The following is a 25,499-nucleotide window of genomic DNA, read 5'->3' on the forward strand; positions in this document are numbered from 1 at the left end:
ACTACCCCAGACTATTACTACCTTCTAACAGACCCTCTACTACCCCAGACTATTACTACCTTCTAACAGACCCTCTACTACCCCAGACTATTACTACTTTCAAACAGACCCTCTACTACCCCAGACTATTACTACCTTCTAACAGACCTCTACTACCCCAGACTATTACTACCTTCTAACAGACCCTCTACTACCCCAGACTATTACTTCTTCTAACAGACCCTCTACTACCCCAGACTATTACTACCTTCTAACTAACAGACCCTCTACTACCCCCAGACTATTACTACCTTCTAACAGACCCTCTACTACCCCAGACTATTACTACCTTCTAACTAACAGACCCTCTACTACCCCAGACTATTACTACCTTCTAACAGACCCTACTACCCCAGACTATTACTACCTCTAACAGACCCTCTACTACCCCAGACTATTACTACCTTCTAACAGACCCTCTACTACCCCAGACTATTACTACCTTCTAACAGAACTAACTAGACTACCTTCTAACAGACTACCCCAGACTATTACTACCTTCTAACAGACCCTCTACTACCCCAGACTATTACTACCTTCTAACAGACCCTCTACTACCCCAGACTATTACTACCTTTCTAACAGACCCTCTACTACCCCAGACTATTACTACTTCTCTAACAGACCCTCTACTACCCCAGACTATTACTACCTTCTAACAGACCCTCTACTACCCCAGACTATTACTACCTCTCTAACAGACCTCTACTACCCCAGACTATTACTACCTTCTAACAGACCTCTACTACCCCAGACTATTACTACCTTCTAACTAACCCCAGACTATTACTACCCTCTACTACCCCAGACTATTACTACCTTTCTAACAGACCCTCTACTACCCCAGACTATTACTACCTTCTAACAGACCCTCTACTACCCCAGACTATTACTACCTTCTAACAGACCTCTACTACCCCAGACTATTACTACCTTCTAACAGACCCTCTACTACCCCAGACTATTACTACCTTCTAACAGACTAACAGACCCTCTACTACCCCAGACTATTACTACCTTCTAACAGACCCTCTACTACCCCAGACTATTACTACCTTCTAACTAACAGACCCCTACTACCCCAGACTATTACTACCTTCTAACAGACCCTCTACTACCCCAGACTATTACTACCTTCTAACAGACCCTCTACTACCCCAGACTATTACTACCTTCTAACTAACAGACCCTCTACTACCCCAGACTATTACTACCTTCTAACAGACCCTCTACTACCCCAGACTATTACTACCTTCTAACAGACCCTCTACTACCCCAGACTATTACTACCTTCTTCTAACAGACCCTCTACTACCCCAGACTATTACTACCTTCTAACAGACCCTCTACTACCCCAGACTATTACTACCCCCTATTTCTAACAGACCCTCTACTACCCCAGACTATTACTACCTTCTAACAGATATCTACTGCCCCAGACTATTACTACCTTCTAACAGACCCTCTACTACCCCAGACTATTACTACCTTCTAACAGACCCCTACTACCCCAGACTATTACTACCTTCTAACAGACCCTCTACTACCCCAGACTATTACTACCTTCTAACAGACCTCTACTACCCCAGACTATTACTACCTTCTAACAGACCCTCTACTACCCCAGACTATTACTACCTTCTAACAGACCCTCTACTACCCCAGACTATTACTACCTTCTAACAGACCCTCTACCCCAGACTACCCCAGACTATTCTAACAGACCCTCTACTACCCCAGACTATTACTACCTTCTAAGACCCTCTACTACCCCAGACTATTACTATCTTCTAACAGACCCTCTACTACCCCAGACTATTACTACCTTCTAACAGACCCTCTACTACCCCAGACTATTACTACCTTCTAACAGACCTCTACTACCCCAGACTATTACTACCTTCTAACAGACCCTCTACTACCCCAGACTATTACTACCTTCTAACTAACAGACCCTCTACTACCCCAGACTATTACCTTCTAACTAACAGACCCTCTACTACCCCAGACTATTCTACCTTCTAACTAACAGACCCTCTACTACCCCAGACTATTACTACCTTCTAACTAACAGACCCTCTACTACCCCAGACTATTACTACCTTCTAACAGACCCTCTACTACCCCAGACTACTACCTTCCCCAGACTATTACCCAGACTATTACCTTCTAACAGACCCTCTACTACCCCAGACTATTACTACCTTCTAACAGACCCTCTACTACCCCTGACTATTACTACCTTCTAACTAACAGACCTCTACTACCCCAGACTATTACTACCTTATTACTAAACAGACCCTCTACTACCCCCAGACTATTACTACCTTCTAACAGACCCTCTACTACCCCAGACTATTACTACCTTCTAACAGACCTCTACTACCCCAGACTATTACTACCTTCTAACTAACAGACCCTCTACTACCCCAGACTATTACTACCTTCTAGACTACCCCAGACCCTCTAACAGACCCCAGACTATTACTACCTTCTAACAGACCCTCTACTACCCCAGACTATTACTACCTTCTAACAGACCCTCCTACCCCTACTACTACTACCCCAGACTATTACTACCTTCTAACAGACCCTCTACTACCCCTGACTATTACTACCTTCTAACAGACCCTCTACTACCCCAGACTATTACTACCTTCTAACAGACCCTCTACTACCCCAGACTATTACTACCTTCTAACAGACCCTCTACTACCCCAGACTATTACTACCTTCTAACTAACAGACCTCTACTACCTCAGACTATTACTACCTTCTAACAGACCCTCTACTACCCCAGACTATTACTACCTTCTGACTAACAGACCCTCTACTACCCCAGACTATTACTACCTTCTAACTAACAGACCCTCTACTACCCCAGACTATTACTACCTTCTAACAGACCCTCTACTACCCCCAGACTATTACTACCTTCTAACAGACCCTCTACTACCCCAGACTATTACTACCTTCTAACAGACCCTCACTACCCCCAGACTATTACTACCTCTACTACCCCAGACTATTACTAACAACTAACAGACCCTCTACTACCCCAGACTATTACTACCTTCCTAACTAACAGACCCTCTACTACCCCAGACTACTACCTACTAACAGACCTCTACTACCCCAGACTATTACTACCTTCTAACAGACCCTCTACTACCCCAGACTATTACTACCTTCTAACAGACCCTCTACTACCCCAGACTATTACTACCTTCTAACAGACCCTCTACTACCCCAGACTATTACTACCTTCTAACTAACAGACCCTCTACTACCCCAGACTATTACTACCTTCTAACAGACCCTCTAACAGACCCTCTACTACCCCAGACTATTACTACCTTCTAACTAACAGACCCTCTAACAGACTATTACCCTTCTAACAGACCCTCTACTACCCCAGACTATTACTACCTTCTAACAGACCCTCTACTACCCCAGACTATTACTACCTTCTAACAGACCTCTACTACCCCAGACTATTACTACCTTCTAACAGACCCTCTACTACCCCAGACTATTACTACCTTCTAACAGACCCTCTACTACCCCAGACTATTACTACCTTCTAACAGACCCTCTACTACCCCAGACTATTACTACCTTCTAACAGACCTCTACTACCCCAGACTATTACTACCTTCTAACAGACCCTCTACTACCCCAGACTATTACTACCTTCTAACAGACCCTCTACTACCCCAGACTATTACTACCTTCTAACAGACCTCTACTACCCCAGACTATTACTACCTTCTAACAGACCCTCTACTACCCCAGACTATTACTACCTTCTAACAGACCCTCTACTACCCCAGACTATTACTACCTTCTAACAACTAACAGACCTCTACTACCCCCAGACTATTACTACCTTCTAACAGACCCTCTACTACCCCAGACTATTACTACCTTCTAACAGACCCTCTACTACCCCAGACTATTACTACCTTCTAACTAACAGACCCTCTACTACCCCAGACTATTACTACCTTCTTCTAACAGACCCTCTACTACCCCAGACTATTACTACCTTCTAACTAACAGACCTCTACTACCCCAGACTATTACTACCTTCTAACTAACAGACCCTCTACTACCCCAGACTATTACTACCTTCTAACAGACCCTCTACTACCCCCAGACTATTACTACCTTCTAACAGACCCTCTACTACCCCAGACTATTACTACCTTCTAACAGACCCTCTACTACCCCAGACTATTACTACCTTTACAGACCCTCTACTACCCCAGAGACCTTCCCTCTACTACCCCAGACTATTACTACCTTCTAACAGACCCTCTACTACCCCAGACTATTACTACCTTCTAACAGACCCTCTACTACCCCAGACTATTACTACCTTCTAACAGACCTCTACTACCCCAGACTATTACTACCTTCTAACTAACAGACCCTCTACTACCCCAGACTATTACTACCTTCTAACTAAGACCCTCTACTACCCCAGACTATTACTACCTTCTAACAGACCCTCTACTACCCCAGACTATTACTACCTTCTAACAGACCCTCTACTACCCCTAAGACTATTACCCCAGACTACCTTCTAACAGACCCTCTACTACCCCAGACTATTACTACCTTCTAACAGACCCTCTACTACCCCAGACTATTACTACCTTCTAACAGACCCTCTACTACCCCAGACTATTACTACCTTCTAACAGACCCTCTACTACCCCAGACTATTACTACCTTCTAACAGACCCTCTACTACCCCAGACTATTACTACCTTCTAACAGACCCTCTACTACCCCAGACTATTACTACCTTCTAACAGACCCTCTACTACCCCAGACTATTACTACCTTCTAACAACTACCCCAGACTATTACTACCTTCTAACAGACCCTCTACTACCCCAGACTATTACTACCTTCTAACAGACCCTCTACTACCCCAGACTATTACTACCTTCTAACAGACCCTCTACTACCCCAGACTATTACTACCTTCTAACAGACCCTCTACTACCCCAGACTATTACTACCTTCTAACAGACCCTCTACTACCCCAGACTATTACTACCTTCTAACAGACCCTCTACTACCCCAGACTATTACTACTTTCTAACAGACCCTCTACTACCCCAGACTATTACTACCTTCTAACAGACCCTCTACTACCCCAGACTATTACTACCTTCTAACAGACCCTCTACCCCAGACTATTACTACCTTCTAACAGACCCTCTACTACCCCAGACTATTACTAACTAACAGACCCTCTACTACCCCAGACTATTACTACCTTCTAACTAACAGACCCTCTACTACCCCAGACTATTACTACCTTCTAACAGACCCTCTACTACCCCAGACTATTACTACCTTCTAACAGACCCTCTACTACCCCAGACTATTACTACCTTCTAACAGACCCTCTACTACCCCAGACTATTACTACCTTCTAACAGACCCTCTACTACCCCAGACTACTACCCTAACAGACTACTACCCCAGACTATTACTACCTTCTAACAGACCCTCTACTACCCCAGACTATTACTACCTTCTAACAGACCCTCTACTACCCCAGACTATTACTACCTTCTAACAGACCCTCTACTACCTCAGACTATTACTACCTTCTAACAGACCCTCTACTACCCCAGACTATTACTACCTTCTAACTAACAGACCTCTACTACCCCAGACTATTACTACCTCTACTACCCCCAGACTATTACTAAGACCCTCTACTACCCCAGACTATTACTACCTTCTAACAGACCCTCTACTACCCCAGACTATTACTACCTTCTAACTAACAGACCCTCTACTACCCCAGACTATTACTACCTTCTAACAGACCCTCTACTACCCCAGACTATTACTACCTTCTAACTAAGACCCTCTACTACCCCAGACTATTACTACCTTTCTAACAGACCCTCTACTACCCCAGACTATTACTACCTTCTAACTAACAGACCCTCTACTACCCCAGACTATTACTACCTTCTAACAGACCCTCTACTACCCCAGACTATTACTACCTTCTAACAGACCCTCTACTACCCCAGACTATTACTACCTTCTAACAGACCCTCTACTACCCCAGACTATTACTACCTTCTAACAGACCCTCTACTACCCCAGACTATTACTACCTTCTAACTAACAGACCCTCTACTACCCCAGACTATTACTACCTTCTAACAGACCCTCTACTACCCCAGACTATTACTTCTAACAGACCCTACTACCCCAGACTATTACTACCTTCTAACAGACCCTCTACTACCCCAGACTATTACTACCTTCTAACAGACCCTCTACTACCCCAGACTATTACTACCTTCTAACAGACCTCTACTACCCCAGACTATTACTACCTTCTAACAGACCCTCTACTACCCCAGACTATTACTACCTTCTAACAGACCTCTACTACCCCAGACTATTACTACCTTCTAACAGACCCTCTACTACCCCAGACTATTACTACCTTCTAACAGACCCTCTACTACCCCAGACTATTACCCAGACCTTCTAACAGACCCTCTACTACCCCAGACTATTACTACCTTCTAACAGACCTCTACTACCCCAGACTATTACTACCTTCTAACAGACCTCTACTACCCCAGACTATTACTACCTTCTAACAGACCCTCTACTACCCCTGACTATTACTACCTTCTAACAGACCCTCTACTACCCCAGACTATTACTTCTAACGGACCTTCTACCCCCAGACTATTACAGACCCTCTACTACCCCAGACTATTACTACCTTCTAACAGACCCTCTACTACCCCAGACTATTACTACCTTCTAACAGACCCTCTACTACCCCAGACTATTACTACCTTCTTCTAACAGACCCTCTACTACCCCAGACTATTACTACCTTCTAACAGACCCTCTACTACCCAGACTATTACTACCTCTACTACCCAGAGACTACCCCAGACTACCTTCTAACTAACAGACCCTCTACTACCCCAGACTATTACTACCTTCTAACTAACAGACCCTCTCAGACTATTACTACCTTCTAACAGACCTACCCCAGACTATTACTACCTTCTAACTAACAGACCCTCTACTACCCCAGACTATTACTACCTTCTAACAGACCCTCTACTACCCCAGACTATTACTACCTTCTAACAGACCCTCTACTACCCCAGACTATTACTACCTTCTAACAGACCCTCTACTACCCCAGACTATTACTACCTTCTAACAGACCCTCTACTACCCCAGACTATTACTACCTTCTAACAGACCCTCTACTGCCCCAGACTATTACTACCTTCTAACAGACCCTCCCCCAGACTACTACCCCAGACCTCTACTACAGACTATTACTAACTAACAGACCCTCTACTACCCCAGACTAGACTATCTACTAACAGACCCTCTACTACCCCAGACTATTACTACCTTCTAACAGACCCTCTACTACCCCAGACTATTACTACCTTCTAACAGACCTATCTACTGCCCCCAGACTATTACTACCTTCTAACAGACCCTCTACTACCCCAGACTATTACTACCTTCTAACAGACCCTCAGACTACCCCTGACTATTACTACCTTCTAACAGACCCTCTACTACCCCAGACTATTACTACCTTCTAACAGACCCTCTACTACCCCAGACTATTACTACCTTCTAACAGACCCTCTACTACCCCAGAGACTACCTTCTACTGGACCCTCTACTGCCCCGGACTAACTAACAGACCCTCTACTACCCCAGACTATTACTACCTTCTAACAGACCCTCTACTACCCCAGACTATTACTACCTTCTGACTAACAGACCCTCTACTACCCCAGACTATTACTACCTTCTAACTAACAGACCCTCTACTACCCCAGACTATTACTACCTTCTAACAGACCCTCTACTACCCCAGACTATTACTACCTTCTAACTAACAGACCCTCTACTACCCCAGACTATTACTACCTTCTAACAGACCCTCTACTACCCCAGACTATTACTACCTTCTAACAGACCCTCTACTACCCCAGACTATTACTACCTTCTAACAGACCCTCTACTACCCCAGACTATTACTACCTTCTAACTAACAGACCCTCTACTACCCCAGACTATTACTACCTTCTGACAGACCCTCTACTACCCCAGACTATTACTACCTTCTAACAGACCCTCTACTACCCCAGACTATTACTACCTTCTAACAGACCCCTCTACTACCCCAGACTATTACTACCTTCTAACAGACCCTCTACTACCCCAGACTATTACTACCTTCTAACTAACAGACCCTCTACTACCCCAGACTATTACTACCTTCTAACAGACCCTCTACTACCCCAGACTATTACTACCTTCTAACTAACAGACCCTCTACTACCCCAGACTATTACTACCTTCTCTAACAGACCCTCTACTACCCCAGACTATTACTACCTTCTAACAGACAGACCCTCTACTACCCCAGACTATTACTACCTTCTAACAGACCCTCTACTACCCCAGACTATTACTACCTTCTAACAGACCCTCTACTACCCCAGACTATTACTACCTTCTAACAGACCCTCTACTACCCCAGACTATTACTACCTTCTGACAGACCCTCTAACGGACCCTCTACCCCAGACTATTACTACCTTCTAACAGACCCTCTACTACCCCAGACTATTACTACCTTCTAACAGACCCTCTACTACCCCAGACTATTACTACCTTCTAACAGACCCTCCTCTACTACCCCAGACTATTACTACCTACTAACAGACCCCTCTACCCCAGACTACCCCTGACTATTACTACCTTCTAACAGACCCTCTACTACCCCAGACTATTACTACCTTCTAACTAACAGACCCTCTACTACCCCAGACTATTACTACCTTCTAACAGACCCTCTACTACCCCAGACTATTACTACCTTCTAACAGACCCTCTACTACCCCAGACTATTACTACCTTCTAACTAACAGACCCTCTACTACCCCAGACTATTACTACCTTTAACTAACAGACCCTCTACTACCCCAGACTATTACTACCTTCTAACTAACAGACCCTCTACTACCCCAGACTATTACTACCTTCTAACTAACAGACCCTCTACTACCCCAGACTATTACTACCTTCTAACTAACAGACCCTCTACTACCCCAGACTATTACTACCTTCTAACAGACCCTCTACTACCCCAGACTATTACTACCTTCTAACAGACCCCCTACCCCTACTACCCCAGACTATTACTACCTTCTAACAGACCCTCTACTACCCCAGACTATTACTACCTTCTAACAGACCCTCTACTACCCCAGACTATTACTACCTTCTAACAGACCCTCTACTACCCCAGACTATTACTACCTTCTAACAGACCCTCTACTACCCCAGACTATTACTACCTTCTAACAGACCCTCTACTACCCCAGACTATTACTACCTTCTAACAGACCCTCTACTACCCCAGACTATTACTACCTTCTAACAGACCCTCTACTACCCCAGACTATTACTACCTTCTAACAGACCCTCTACTACCCCAGACTATTACTACCTTCTAACAGACCCTCTACTACCCCTGACTATTACTACCTTCTAACAGACCCTCTACTACCCCTGACTATTACTACCTTCTAACAGACCCTCTACTACCCCAGACTATTACTACCTTCTGACAGACCCTCTACTACCCCAGACTATTACTACCTTCTAACAGACCCTCTACTACCCCAGACTATTACTACCTTCTAACAGACCCTCTACTACCCCAGACTATTACTACCTTCTAACAGACCCTCTACTACCCCAGACTATTACTACCTTCTAACAGACCCTCTACTACCCCAGACTATTACTACCTTCTAACTAACAGACCCTCTACTACCTCAGACTATTACTACCTTCTAACAGACCCTCTACTACCCCAGACTATTACTACCTTCTAACAGACCCTCTACTACCCCTGACTATTACTACCTTCTAACTAACAGACCTCTACTACCCCAGACTATTACTACCTTCTAACAGACCCTCTACTACCCCAGACTATTACTACCTTCTAACAGACCCTCTACTACCCCAGACTATTACTACCTTCTAACTAACAGACCCTCTACTACCCCAGACTATTACTACCTTCTAACAGACCCTCTACTACCCCAGACTATTACTACCTTCTAACAGACCCTCTACTACCCCAGACTATTACTACCTTCTAACAGACCCTCTACTACCCCAGACTATTACTACCTTCTAACTAACAGACCCTCTACTACCTCAGACTATTACTACCTTCTAACAGACCCTCTACTACCCCAGACTATTACTACCTTCTAACAGACCCTACTACTACCCCAGACTATTACTACCTTCTAACAGACCCTCTACTACCCCTGACTATTACTACCTTCTAACAGACCCTCTACTACCCCAGACTATTACTACCTTCTAACAGACCCTCTACTACCCCAGACTATTACTACCTTCTAACAGACCCTCTACTACCCCAGACTATTACTACCTTCTAACTAACAGACCCTCTACTACCTCAGACTATTACTACCTTCTAACAGACCCTCTACTACCCCAGACTATTACTACCTTCTGACTAACAGACCCTCTACTACCCCAGACTATTACTACCTTCTAACTAACAGACCCTCTACTACCCCAGACTATTACTACCTTCTAACTAACAGACCCTCTACTACCCCAGACTATTACTACCTTCTAACAGACCTCTACTACCCCAGACTATTACTACCTTCTAACTAACAGACCCTCTACTACCCCAGACTATTACTACCTTCTGACAGACCCTCTACTACCCCAGACTATTACTACCTTCTAACAGACCCTCTACTACCCCAGACTATTACTACCTTCTAACAGACCCTCTACTACCCCAGACTATTACTACCTTCTAACAGACCCTCTACTACCCCAGACTATTACTACCTTCTAACTAACAGACCCTCTACTACCCCAGACTATTACTACCTTCTAACAGACCCTCTACTACCCCAGACTATTACTACCTTCTAACTAACAGACCCTCTACTACCCCAGACTATTACTACCTTCTAACTAACAGACCCTCTACTACCCCAGACTATTACTACCTTCTAACAGACCCTCTACTACCCCAGACTATTACTACCTTCTAACTGACCCTCTACTACCCCAGACTATTACTACCTTCTATCACCCTGTTACTGCACCTCACCCCTCTACCTCTCCCCTATTCATCACCCTGTTACTACACCTCACCCCTCTACCACTCCTCTATTCATCACCCTGTTACTACACCTCACCCCGCTACCTCTCCCCTATTCATCACCCTGTTACTACACCTCACCCCTCTACCACTCCTCTATTCATCACCCTGTTACTACACCTCACCCCTCTACCTCTCCTCTATTCATCACCCTGTTACTGCACCTCACTCCTCTACCTGTCCTCTACCTCTCCTCTATTCATCACCCTGTTACTACACCTCACCCCCCTGCCTCTCCTATATTCATCACCCTGTTACTACACCTCACCCCCTACCTCTCCTCTATTCATCACCCTGTTACTACACCTCACCCCTTTACCATTTCTCTATTCCATCACCCCTGTTACTACACCCCCCACTTCCATTCCATCCACCCTCTAAACCCCCACTTCAATTCCATCACCCCCTCTAAAACCCCACTTCCATTCCATCACCCCCTCTAAACCCCCACTTCATTTCCATCACCCTCTAAACCCCCACTTCCATTCCATCACCCCCTCTAAACCCCACTTCCATTCCACCACCCTCTAAACCCCCACTTCCATTCCATCCACCCCTCTAAACCCCCACTTCCATTCCATCACTCCCTCTAAACCCCCACTTCCATTCCATCCACCCCCTCTAAACCCCCACTTCCATTCCATCACCCCCTCTAAACCCCACTTCAATTCCATCACCCCCCTCTAAACCCCCACTTCCATTCCATCACCCCCTCTAAACCCCACTTCCATTCCATCCACCCCTCTAAACCCCCACTTCAATTCCATCACCCCTCTAAACCCCCTTCCATTCCATTCTAAAACCCCCACCATTCCATCCCCCTCTAAACCCCCACTTCGTTCCATCCACCCCCTCTAAACCCCCACTTCAATTCCATCACCCCTCTAAACCCCCACTTCCATTCCATCCACCCCCTCTAAACCCCCCACTTCAATTCCATCACCCCCTCTAAACCCCACTTCCATTCCATCCACCCCTCTAAACCCCCACTTCAATTCCATCACCCCTCTAAACCCCCACTTCCATTCCATCCACCCCTCTAAACCCCCACTTCCATTCCATCCACCCCCTCTAAACCCCCACTTCCATTCCATCACCCCCGCCACACTCCCCGGGCTGGAAGCAGGTCACCAGCAGAAGGGACCAGGCTCCACCACCAGTCACCCCCTACCAGGACTGGGGGATCATAAGGGGATAGAGCCCCCCCGGGGCGTGTGATTTTACTGGGACAGATGATCAACCCTCCATTAACAAAGGAAACCTTTGTTGCGTGTAAAATAAGCTTGTAGTTGTTATTTACTGAACTGGATGACAACAGACCACTACAGTGATATTTACAGAGTCCGTAACAACAGACCACTACAGTGATATTTGCAGAGTCCGTAACGACAGACCACTACAGTGATATTTGCAGAGTCCGTAACAACAGACCACTACAGTGATATTTGCAGAGTCCGTAACGACAGACCACTACAGTGATATTTACAGAGTCCATAACAACATACCACTACAGTGATATTTACAGAGTCCATAACAACAGACCACTACAGTCATATTTACAGAGTCCGTAACAACAGACCACTACAGTGATATTTACAGAGTCCATAACAACAGACCACTACATTGTAGCTAGAAGGACTGGGGTTATACAAGACAAATAGCTACTAGCTGTATTGAATATTGAATAACAACATTTCAATGGGAGACTGGCATGAAAATGGAAGCTACGCACACTGACCTCAAGTTACAATTCTGCCCTTAGCCAACTGTACCAGTGTACAGGACTCAACTGAGCTGTGTCCTGGTATCTTACCAAGCTGTTGAGGCCACCCAGAGTGTGGTTGGCATTGTGGAGGGAGTAGGTCAGCTGGTACACCCCGTCATTGGTCTGACTGTTACCATAGAAACCCACTCCAACAGCAGAGCTGCAACAGAAGCAATAAACATTCAAAACAGAGAACTTTTTACATTTCTTCATGTTCACATTGGAACTAAATCTTGGTCCAAATCAAGTAACAAACAAAATTGCTTTTACAAAATAGTTGCGGGAAAGATTTGAGGGGAGGGGCACTTTGTTTCATCTTCATCTGTAACTCAATCAAACCAATAAAACGGCTGAATCAAAGGCACAAAGAGAACTGAGATGTATCCCACAATACTGCCTGTCTGCAATATGCAGCCTATCACACTGCAGCTCTCTATAGGAAGAAGAGGTCTCTGAAGGGTGATTATAGATCTCGCCTTTCCTTCTCTCTTTCCTCCAATATCTCCTCCTTCTTTCCTTCCTTCCGCTCATCTGTCTCCTCACCCCGTCGCTAGACTTCACACTTAGCAACATGTGTCATTGTGTCGTTGTGACACATTGGTTAAATATATCCTCTTTCTCTGTAGAGGAAACGTCTCTCTCTCAAGTACAGGACACTTTGATACCCTGTTTCACACTACTGAGCCAAGCTGAGCTGCACTGGCATGGTTACCGAGCCACCTTGCTGAAACAGACTGTTCTGTAATAGGACAACGTGGGCCATTATGCCCAGAGGACCTGTACCCCAGAATGGACAGGCTCCTCTGACATGGATAGTGACTCCAGTACATCACTGAGACCCAGCTCCCTGCCATCCAGGACCTCTATACCAGGCGGTGTCAGAGGACCTGTACCCCAGAATGGACAGGCTCCTCTGACATGGATAGTGACTCCAGTACATCACTGAGACCCAGCTCCCTGCCATCCAGGACCTCTATACCAGGCGGTGTCAGAGGACCTGTACACCAGAATGGACAGGCTCCTCTGACATGGATAATGACTCCAGTACATCACTGGGACCCAGCTCCCTGCCATCCAGGACCTCTATACCAGGCGGTGTCAGAGGACCTGTACCCCAGAATGGACAGGCTCCTCTGACATGGATAGCGACTCCAGTACATCACTGGGACCCAGCTCCCTGCCATCCAGGACCTCTATACCAGGCGGTGTCAGAGGACCTGTACCCCAGAATGGACAGGCTACTCTGATATGGATAATGACTCCAGTACATCACTGGGACCCAGCTCCCTGCCATCCAGGACCTCTATACCAGGCGGTGTCAGAGGACCTGTACCCCAGAATGAACAGGCTGCTCTGACATGGATAATGACTCCAGTACATCACTGGGACCCAGCTCCCTGCCACCCAGGACCTCTATACCGGCGGTGTCAGAGGAAGGCCCTAAAAAAGCTAAAGACTCTAGCCACCCAAGTCATCAATGGTTGTCTCTGCTACTGCACAGCAAGCGGTACCAATGCGCCATATATCCAGTGCATTCAGAAAGTATTCAGACCCCTTCACTTTTTCCACATTTTGTTATATGACAGCCTTATTCTAAAATAGATTAAATATATTTTCCCTCATCAATCTACACACAATACCCCATAAAAAATACCCCCAAAACACCCTCAAAACACCCCCAAAATACCCCAAAGCGAAAACCTTTTTTTATTTAGAAATGCACATTTTTGGTACCCTTCCCCAGATCTGTGTCTCGACACAATCCTGTCTCTGAGCTCTACAGATAATTCCTTCAACCCCATGGCTTGGTTTTTGCTCTGACATACACTGTCAACTGTGGGACCTCATATAGACAGGTGTGTGACTTTCCTAATCATCATGTAGGTGGACTCCAATCAAGTTGTAAAAATTAAATAAGTGTTCTAATCACCCCGGTTTGAGCGAACACTGCAGAGACCACTGTTGAATGATCACACTGGTGTGTTTGTACGTGTCAAAGGGTTAAATCAACCCAAATCCCCAAAACCACATCCCCAAGGGACGAGACACAGACAGAAACCTGTCTGGCACCATGCATTCTCACCGTTCCTTTAGGCTGTGCTGTAACAGGACACGTTTGCCTAGACATTACAACGCTACTACCTCCAAGTAGACCTGTACTCATGTCCCCCATTAATAATGATACTTGTCCATCACATCTGGTACCAGTGAGGTCATTATGTTAGAGGTCATAGGTTAGACACACTGGGACAGGTTTTAGGAAGGTTCTGTGTCCCTGAGGATGTAAGTCATCAATCACTGCATTGGACAGAGCAGACCAGGATCTCTGTCATGGTGCACCAACGCCCATCCCACCCTGGTCTGGTCACTAACTAACTGCCAATGTTCTGGAGTCTGGTCACTAACTAACTGCCAATGTTCTGGAGTCTGGTCACTAACTGCACATGTTCTAGAGTCTGGTCACTAACTAACTGCCAATGTTCTGGAGTCTGGTCAGTAACTACCTGCCAATGTTCTGGAGTCTGGTCACTAACTAACTGCCAATATTCTAGAGTCTGGTCAATAACTAACTGCCAATGTTCTTGAGTCTGGTCACTAACTAACTGCCGATGTTCTGGAGTCTGGTCAGTAACTAACTGCCAATGTTCTAGAGTCTGGTCACTAACTAACTGCCAATGTTCTAGAGTCTGGTCACTAACTAACTGCCAATGTTCTGGAGTCTGGTCAGTAACTAACTGCCAATGTTCTAGAGTCTGGTCAATAACTAACTGCCAATGTTCTAGAGTCTGGTCACTAACTAACTGCCAATGTTCTGGAGTCTGGTCAGTAACTAACTGCCAATGTTCTAGAGTCTGGTCAATAACTAACTGCCAATGTTCTAGAGTCTGGTCACTAACTAACTGCCAATGTTCTTGAATCTGGTCAATAACTAACTGCCAATGTTCTAGAGTCTGGTCAATAACTAACTGCCAATGTTCTAGAGTCTGGTCACTAACTAACTGCCAATGTTCTAGAGTCTGGTCACTAACTAACTGCCAATGTTCTTGAGTCTGGTCACTAACTAACTGCCGATGTTCTAGAGTCTGGCCCAGGAAAACAGAGAGAGGGAGAGTAGCAGAGCAGAGAAATTTGTGATTCAACACATTTAAATCATTGTTACTAGGTAGAACACTTCATTTTTGGTTTAATGTGTTCAATGAACCACTTGTGGAGTATCACCACCTGCTGCAATAAAAGCATTATATTACGGTCCACACCACAGAATGAATATAAGACATCTTTAAACAGATGCAGGCAGCCAGATGGACAGAACAAGCATACTGTTATCACCCCCCACCGGAGAGCCAGAGGCAGGGAGGGGGGGACTGGGAGAGGTGTTATGACGGAAACACATCCTGTAAGTGTGTGCATGTGTGTGTGTGTGTGTGAGTGGGAGAGAGGGAGAGAGAGAGAGAGAGAGAGAGAGAGAGAGATGTACCACTGTGCACCCTGTCTCTGGAGCATCATAACCATGATTGATACCAGTCTGTATCTCTACCGTCCATTACTCCAGAACCCTGAGACTAGGATGGTCTGTATCTCTACCGTCCATTACTCCAGAACCCTGAGACTAGGATGGTCTGTATCTCTACCGTCCATTACTCCAGAACCCTGAGACTAGGATGGTCTGTATCTCTACTGTCCATTACTCCAGAACCCTGAGACTAGGATGGTCTGTATCTCTACCGTCCATTACTCCAGAACCCTGAGACTAGGATGGTCTGTATCTCTACCGTCCATTACTCCAGAACCCTGAGACTAGGACGGTCTGTATCTCCACCGTCCATTACTCCAGAACCCTGAGACTAGGATGGTCTGTATCTCCACCGTCCATTACTCCAGCATGCCCTAAGACTAGGATGGTCTGTATCTCTACTGTCCATTACTCCAGAACCCTGAGACTAGGACGGTCTGTATCTCCACCGTCCATTACTCCAGCATGCCCTAAGACTAGGATGGTCTGTATCTCTACTGTCCATTACTCCAGAACCCTAAGACTAGGATGGTCTGTATCTCTACTGTCCATTACTCCAGAACCCTGAGACTAGGATGGTCTGTATCTCTACTGTCCATTACTCCAGAACCCTAAGACTAGGATGGTCTGTATCTCTACTGTCCATTACTCCAGAACCCTGAGACTAGGATGGTCTGTATCTCTACTGTCCATTACTCCAGAACCCTGAGACTAGGATGGTCTGTATCTCTACCGTCCATTACTCCAGAACCCTGAGACTAGGATGGTCTGTATCTCTACCATCCATTACTCCAGAACCCTGAGACTAGGATGGTCCTGTCTCTCCACCGTCCATTACTCCAGCATGCCCTGAGACTAGGATGGTCCTGTATCTCTACCGTCCATTACTCCAGCATGCCCTGAGACTAGGACGGTCCTGTATCTCTACCGTCCATTACTCCAGCATGCCCTGAGACTAGGACGGTCCTGTATCTCTACCGTCCATTACTCCAGCATGCCCTAAGACTAGGACGGTCCTGTCTCTCCACCGTCCATTACTCCAGCATGCCCTGGCATTATCACACCTGATTCCACTAGTCAAAGGTTTGATGATGAGTTAGTGGAATCGGGTGTGTAAAACGTGCCCCCTCTGTGTCCCTAGGACCAGGGTTAAATAACACTGACCTATAGAGGTACACTGCTACACACATGACTTCAAAGTGGTTGTTTTCTCCCAGCTGTACTTGATCGGGATTGCCTCGTTGGCACAATGTAACCAATGGAATAGTCCCAAAAGTTCAAACCCAGCACATGCAGGCTTTATAAAATACAATTTGTACCCTGATAGTATTACTGTGCTCCACTACACACACTGCTAGACCAAGTGCTCCAGCGCTCTCTCTCTCTCTGTCACTCTCTGTCACTCTCTGTCACTCTCTCTCTCCGTCTCCCTCCGTCTCTCTCTCTCCCTCCCCCTCTCTCCGTCACTCTCTGCTCTCTCCGTCACTCTTAGCTCTCTCCATCACTCTCTCTCTCGCTGCTCTCTCTCTGTCTCTCTGTCTCTCTCTCCATCTCTCTCTGCTCTCTCTCTCCATCTCTCTCTGCTCTCTCTCTGTCTCTCTGTCTCTCTCTCCATCTCTCTCTGCTCTCTCTCTCTCTCTCTCCCTCTCTGTCTCTCTCCATCTCTCTCTCTCTCTCTATCCCTCTCTCACCCTCTCTCTCAGATCTGCATACAAAAGCTGCACTAAGGATCTCTACTGAAGGAAGACAGCTCAGCATACTTAGATCCATAAAGGACAGTCATTTATTTGCCAAGCGTTCAGTCACACCTTCGTCAGAGAGAGCAAATCACTTATCTAACTGCACCTTTCGGGTGCAGATGTCTGTATTTCCTGCATGAGGATCTCTGTTTGCGTCCCAAATGCCAACCCATTTCCTATATAGTGTACACAGGGCTCTGATCTAAAGCAGTGCACTGTATAGTGAATAGGGTGCCATTGGCCATAGGGCTCTTGTCTAAAGTAGTTTACTATTTCAAGGCTATAACCTACAATGAAACACATTATGAAGCATTTGCGAGTGGGACACAATAGGCTGGTAGGGACATAAAGCTCTCAGCATTTAAATAACATTTAGTTTAGTTGTATTAAATCATTATAGTCTATAAGTTGTGACTTATTTAGAATTAAATACCATTTTAAACAAAAATTCCTTATTAGGCTCAGTCTACAGTGTCTTTAAATTCATTTTTAGAAACATGAGTTTGGCCAGTCTGTGGCTTCATGCTCATGCAATGGTTTCTGGAGATCCGGCCAGCAGAGGAGACTATCCTCTCTACACTGGCAGGGCCAATGGGGATGCTAAACAACCCAGCAGAGGAGACTATCCCCTCTACACTGGCAGGGCCAATGGGGATGCTAAACACCCCAGCAGAGGAGACTATCCTCTCTACACTGGCAGGGCCAATGGGGATGCTAAACACCCCAGCAGAGGAGACTATCCCTCTACACTGGCAGGGCCAATGGGGATGCTAAACACCCCAGCAGAGGAGACTATCCTCTCTACACTGGCAGGGCCAATGGGGATGCTAAACACCCCAGCAGAGGAGACTATCCTCTCTACACTGGCAGGGCCAATGGGGATGCTAACCACCCCAGCAGAGGAGACTATCCCTCTACACTGGCAGGGCCAATGGGGATGCTAAACACCCCAGCAGAGGAGACTATCCTCTCTACACTGGCAGGGCCAATGGGGGTGCTAAACACCCCAGCAGAGGAGACTATCCTCTCTACACTGGCAGGGCCAATGGGGATGCTAAACACCCCAGCAGAGGAGACTATCCTCTCTACACTGGCAGGGCCAATGGGGATGCTAAACACCCCAGCAGAGGAGACTATCCCCTCTACACTGGCAGGGCCAATGGGGATGCTAAACACCCCAGCAGAGGAGACTATCCCCTCTACACTGGCAGGGCCAATGGGGATGCTAAACACCCCAGCAGAGGAGACTATCCTCTCTACACTGGCAGGGCCAATGGGGATGCTAAACACCCCAGCAGAGGAGACTATCCTCTCTACACTGGCAGGGCCAATGGGGATGCTAAACACCCCAGCAGAGGAGACTATCCTCTCTACACTGGCAGGGCCAATGGGGATGCTAAACACCCCAGCAGAGGAGACTATCCTCTCTACACTGGCAGGGCCAATGGGGATGCTAAACACCCCAGCAGAGGAGACTATCCTCTCTACACTGGCAGGGCCAATGGGGATGCTAAACACCCCAGCAGAGGAGACTATCCTCTCTACACTGGCAGGGCCAATGGGGATGCTAAACACCCCAGCAGAGGAGACTATCCTCTCTACACTGGCAGGGCCAATGGGGATGCTAAACACCCCAGCAGAGGAGACTATCCTCTCTACACTGGCAGGGCCAATGGGGATGCTAAACACCCCAGCAGAGGAGACTATCCCCTCTACACTGGCAGGGCCAATGGGGATGCTAAACACCCCAGCAGAGGAGACTATCCCTCTACACTGGCAGGGCCAATGGGGATGCTAAACACCCCAGCAGAGGAGACTATCCCTCTACACTGGCAGGGCCAATGGGGATGCTAAACACCCCAGCAGAGGAGACTATCCCCTCTACACTGGCAGGGCCAATGGGGATGCTAAACACCCCAGCAGAGGAGACTATCCTCTCTACACTGGCAGGGCCAATGGGGATGCTAAACACCCCAGCAGAGGAGACTATCCCTCTACACTGGCAGGGCCAATGGGGATGCTAAACACCCCAGCAGAGGAGACTATCCTCTCTACACTGGCAGGGCCAATGGGGATGCTAAACACCCCAGCAGAGGAGACTATCCTCTCTACACTGGCAGGGCCAATGGGGATGCTAAACACCCCAGCAGAGGAGACTATCCCTCTACACTGGCAGGGCCAATGGGGATGCTAAACACCCCAGCAGAGGAGACTATCCCTCTCTACACTGGCAGGGCCAATGGGGATGCTAAACACCCCAGCAGAGGAGACTATCCTCTCTACACTGGCAGGGCCAATGGGGATGCTAAACACCCCAGCAGAGGAGACTATCCTCTCTACACTGGCAGGGCCAATGGGGATGCTAAACACCCCAGCAGAGGAGACTATCCTCTCTACACTGGCAGGGCCAATGGGGATGCTAAACACCCCAGCAGAGGAGACTATCCTCTCTACACTGGCAGGGCCAATGGGGATGCTAAACACCCCAGCAGAGGAGACTATCCTCTCTACACTGGCAGGGCCAATGGGGATGCTAAACACCCCAGCAGAGGAGACTATCCTCTCTACACTGGCAGGGCCAATGGGGATGCTAAACACCCCAGCAGAGGAGACTATCTCTCTACACTGGCAGGGCCAATGGGGATGCTAAACACCCCAGCAGAGGAGACTATCCCTCTACACTGGCAGGGCCAATGGGGATGCTAAACACCCCAGCAGAGGAGACTATCCCCTCTACACTGGCAGGGCCAATGGGGATGCTAAACACCCCAGCAGAGGAGACTATCCCTCTACACTGGCAGGGCCAATGGGGATGCTAAACACCCCAGCAGAGGAGACTATCCCCTCTACCCTGGCAGGGCCAATGGGGATGCTAAACACCCCAGCAGAGGAGACTATCCCTCTACACTGGCAGGGCCAATGGGGATGCTAAACACCCCAGCAGAGGAGACTATCCCCTCTACACTGGCAGGGCCAATGGGGATGCTAAACACCCCAGCAGAGGAGACTATCCCCTCTACACTGGCAGGGCCAATGGGGATGCTAAACACCCCAGCAGAGGAGACTATCCTCTCTACACTGGCAGGGCCAATGGGGATGCTAAACACCCCAGCAGAGGAGACTATCCTCTCTACACTGGCAGGGCCAATGGGGATGCTAAACACCCCAGCAGAGGAGACTATCCTCTCTACACTGGCAGGGCCAATGGGGATGCTAAACACCCCAGCAGAGGAGACTATCCTCTCTACACTGGCAGGGCCAATGGGGATGCTAAACACCCCAGCAGAGGAGACTATCCTCTCTACACTGGCAGGGCCAATGGGGATGCTAAACACCCCAGCAGAGGAGACTATCCTCTCTACACTGGCAGGGCCAATGGGGATGCTAAACACCCCAGCAGAGGAGACTATCCTCTCTACACTGGCAGGGCCAATGGGGATGCTAAACACCCCAGCAGAGGAGACTATCCTCTCTACACTGGCAGGGCCAATGGGGATGCTAAACACCCCAGCAGAGGAGACTATCCTCTAAACACTGGCAGGGCCAATGGGGATGGGGCTAAACACCCCAGCAGAGGAGACTATCCTCTACACTGGCAGGGCCAATGGGGATGCTAAACACCCCAGCAGAGGAGACTATCCTCTCTACACTGGCAGGGCCAATGGGGATGCTAAACACCCCAGCAGAGGAGACTATCCCTCTACACTGGCAGGGCCAATGGGGATGCTAAACACCCCAGCAGAGGAGACTATCTCTACACTGGCAGGGCCAATGGGGATGCTAAACACCCCAGCAGAGGAGACTATCCCCTCTACACTGGCAGGGCCAATGGGGATGCTAAACACCCCAGCAGAGGAGACTATCCCTCTACACTGGCAGGGCCAATGGGGATGCTAAACACCCCAGCAGAGGAGACTATCCTCTCTACACTGGCAGGGCCAATGGGGATGCTAAACACCCCAGCAGAGGAGACTATCCTATCTCTACACTGGCAGGGCCAATGGGGATGCTAAACACCCCAGCAGAGGAGACTATCCCCTCTACACTGGCAGGGCCAATGGGGATGCTAAACACCCCAGCAGAGGAGACTATCCCTCTACACTGGCAGGGCCAATGGGGATGCTAAACACCCCAGCAGAGGAGACTATCCTCTCTACACTGGCAGGGCCAATGGGGATGCTAAACACCCCAGCAGAGGAGACTATCCTCTCTACACTGGCAGGGCCAATGGGGATGCTAAACACCCCAGCAGAGGAGACTATCCTCTCTACACTGGCAGGGCCAATGGGGATGCTAAACACCCCAGCAGAGGAGACTATCCTCTCTACACTGGCAGGGCCAATGGGGATGCTAAACACCCCAGCAGAGGAGACTATCCCCTCTACACTGGCAGGGCCAATGGGGATGCTAAACACCCCAGCAGAGGAGACTATCCCCTCTACACTGGCAGGGCCAATGGGGATGCTAAACACCCCAGCAGAGGAGACTATCCCCTCTACACTGGCAGGGCCAATGGGGATGCTAAACACCCCAGCAGAGGAGACTATCCTCTCTACACTGGCAGGGCCAATGGGGATGCTAAACACCCCAGCAGAGGAGACTATCCTCTCTACACTGGCAGGGCCAATGGGGATGCTAAACACCCCAGCAGAGGAGACTATCCCTCTCTACACTGGCAGGGCCAATGGGGATGCTAAACACCCCAGCAGAGGAGACTATCCCCTCTACACTGGCAGGGCCAATGGGGATGCTAAACACCCCAGCAGAGGAGACTATCCTCTCTACACTGGCAGGGCCAATGGGGATGCTAAACACCCCAGCAGAGGAGACTATCCCTCTACACTGGCAGGGCCAATGGGGATGCTAAACACCCCAGCAGAGGAGACTATCCTCTCTACACTGGCAGGGCCAATGGGGATGCTAAACACCCCAGCAGAGGAGACTATCCTCTCTACACTGGCAGGGCCAATGGGGATGCTAAACACCCCAGCAGAGGAGACTATCCTCTCTACACTGGCAGGGCCAATGGGGATGCTAAACACCCCAGCAGAGGAGACTATCCTCTCTACACTGGCAGGGCCAATGGGGATGCTAAACACCCCAGCAGAGGAGACTATCCTCTCTACACTGGCAGGGCCAATGGGGATCCTAAACACCCCAGCAGAGGAGACTATCCTCTCTACACTGGCAGGGCCAATGGGGATGCTAAACACCCCAGCAGAGGAGACTATCCTCTCTACACTGGCAGGGCCAATGGGGATGCTAAACACCCCAGCAGAGGAGACTATCCTCTCTACACTGGCAGGGCCAATGGGGATGCTAAACACCCCAGCAGAGGAGACTATCCTCTACACTGGCAGGGCCAATGGGGATGCTAAACACCCCAGCAGAGGAGACTATCCTCTCTACACTGGCAGGGCCAATGGGGATGCTAAACACCCCAGCAGAGGAGACTATCCCTCTACACTGGCAGGGCCAAGACTAAACACCCCAGCAGAGGAGACCTCTACACTGGCAGGGCCAATGGGGATGCTAAACACCCCAGCAGAGGAGACTATCCCCTCTACACTGGCAGGGCCAATGGGGATGCTAAACACCCCAGCAGAGGAGACTATCCCCTCTACACTGGCAGGGCCAATGGGGATGCTAAACACCCCAGCAGAGGAGACTATCCTCTCTACACTGGCAGGGCCAATGGGGATGCTAAACACCCCAGCAGAGGAGACTATCCCCTCTACACTGGCAGGGCCAATGGGGATGCTAAACACCCCAGCAGAGGAGACTATCCCCTCTACACTGGCAGGGCCAATGGGGATGCTAAACACCCCAGCAGAGGAGACTATCCCCTCTACACTGGCAGGGCCAATGGGGATGCTAAACACCCCAGCAGAGGAGACTATCCTCTACACTGGCAGGGCCAATGGGGATGCTAAACACCCCAGCAGAGGAGACTATCCTCTCTACACTGGCAGGGCCAATGGGGATGCTAAACACCCCAGCAGAGGAGACTATCCCCTCTACACTGGCAGGGCCAATGGGGATGCTAAACACCCCAGCAGAGGAGACTATCCTCTCTACACTGGCAGGGCCAATGGGGATGCTAAACACCCCAGCAGAGGAGACTATCCTCTCTACACTGGCAGGGCCAATGGGGATGCTAAACACCCCAGCAGAGGAGACTATCCTCTCTACACTGGCAGGGCCAATGGGGATGCTAAACACCCCAGCAGAGGAGACTATCCTCTCTACACTGGCAGGGCCAATGGGGATGCTAAACACCCCAGCAGAGGAGACTATCCCCTCTACACTGGCAGGGCCAATGGGGATGCTAAACACCCCAGCAGAGGAGACTATCCCCTCTACACTGGCAGGGCCAATGGGGATGCTAAACACCCCAGCAGAGGAGACTATCCCTCTACACTGGCAGGGCCAATGGGGATGCTAAACACCCCAGCAGAGGAGACTATCCTCTCTACACTGGCAGGGCCAATGGGGATGCTAAACACCCCAGCAGAGGAGACTATCCTCTCTACACTGGCAGGGCCAATGGGGATGCTAAACACCCCAGCAGAGGAGACTATCCTCTCTACACTGGCAGGGCCAATGGGGATGCTAAACACCCCAGCAGAGGAGACTATCCTCTCTACACTGGCAGGGCCAATGGGGATGCTAAACACCCCAGCAGAGGAGACTATCCCCTCTACACTGGCAGGGCCAATGGGGATGCTAAACACCCCAGCAGAGGAGACTATCCCCTCTACACTGGCAGGGCCAATGGGGATGCTAAACACCCCAGCAGAGGAGACTATCCCCTCTACACTGGCAGGGCCAATGGGGATGCTAAACACCCCAGGCTGAGATAGTTTAATTATGTTTTCCATACAGTAGGTAGGCCTGAAGGTTTTTAGGTTAAATAACCCAATCAAAACGGAAAGCTCCTTGAAAATGGAAATATGCCAGGCCTATTGAGCCACAATCAATTACGACCTATTGTATAAATAATAAACAAAAATGAATTAAACTTTTAAGAGATCAGATTTTTTGTAAATAAAAACTTTGCTACAATGACACAGCTATCTACACACCTCATTCCTTTCTTTTAGCACGTAGGAAGTATCCCACCATGCTTTTGGGATACGTGTCTTTTCAGATTCCACAATG

General features: G+C 48.3%; 1 protein-coding gene across 1 annotated transcript in view; it reads right to left on the minus strand.

The window, feature by feature from the left end:
* The window catches only part of LOC115115325 (protein tweety homolog 2-like), a 166,369-nt gene that overhangs the window by 94,295 nt on the left and 46,575 nt on the right, over positions 1–25,499 (minus strand). Inside the window, exon 3 of the mRNA XM_065010767.1 lies at positions 13,134–13,245. Within this exon, the coding sequence (XP_064866839.1) occupies positions 13,134–13,245 (112 nt within the window). The remainder of the gene's footprint in view (positions 1–13,133; positions 13,246–25,499) is intronic.

Source organism: Oncorhynchus nerka, linkage group LG26 (genome assembly GCF_034236695.1).
Source record: "Oncorhynchus nerka isolate Pitt River linkage group LG26, Oner_Uvic_2.0, whole genome shotgun sequence".
In the NCBI taxonomy this organism is placed as follows: Eukaryota; Metazoa; Chordata; class Actinopteri; order Salmoniformes; family Salmonidae; genus Oncorhynchus; species Oncorhynchus nerka.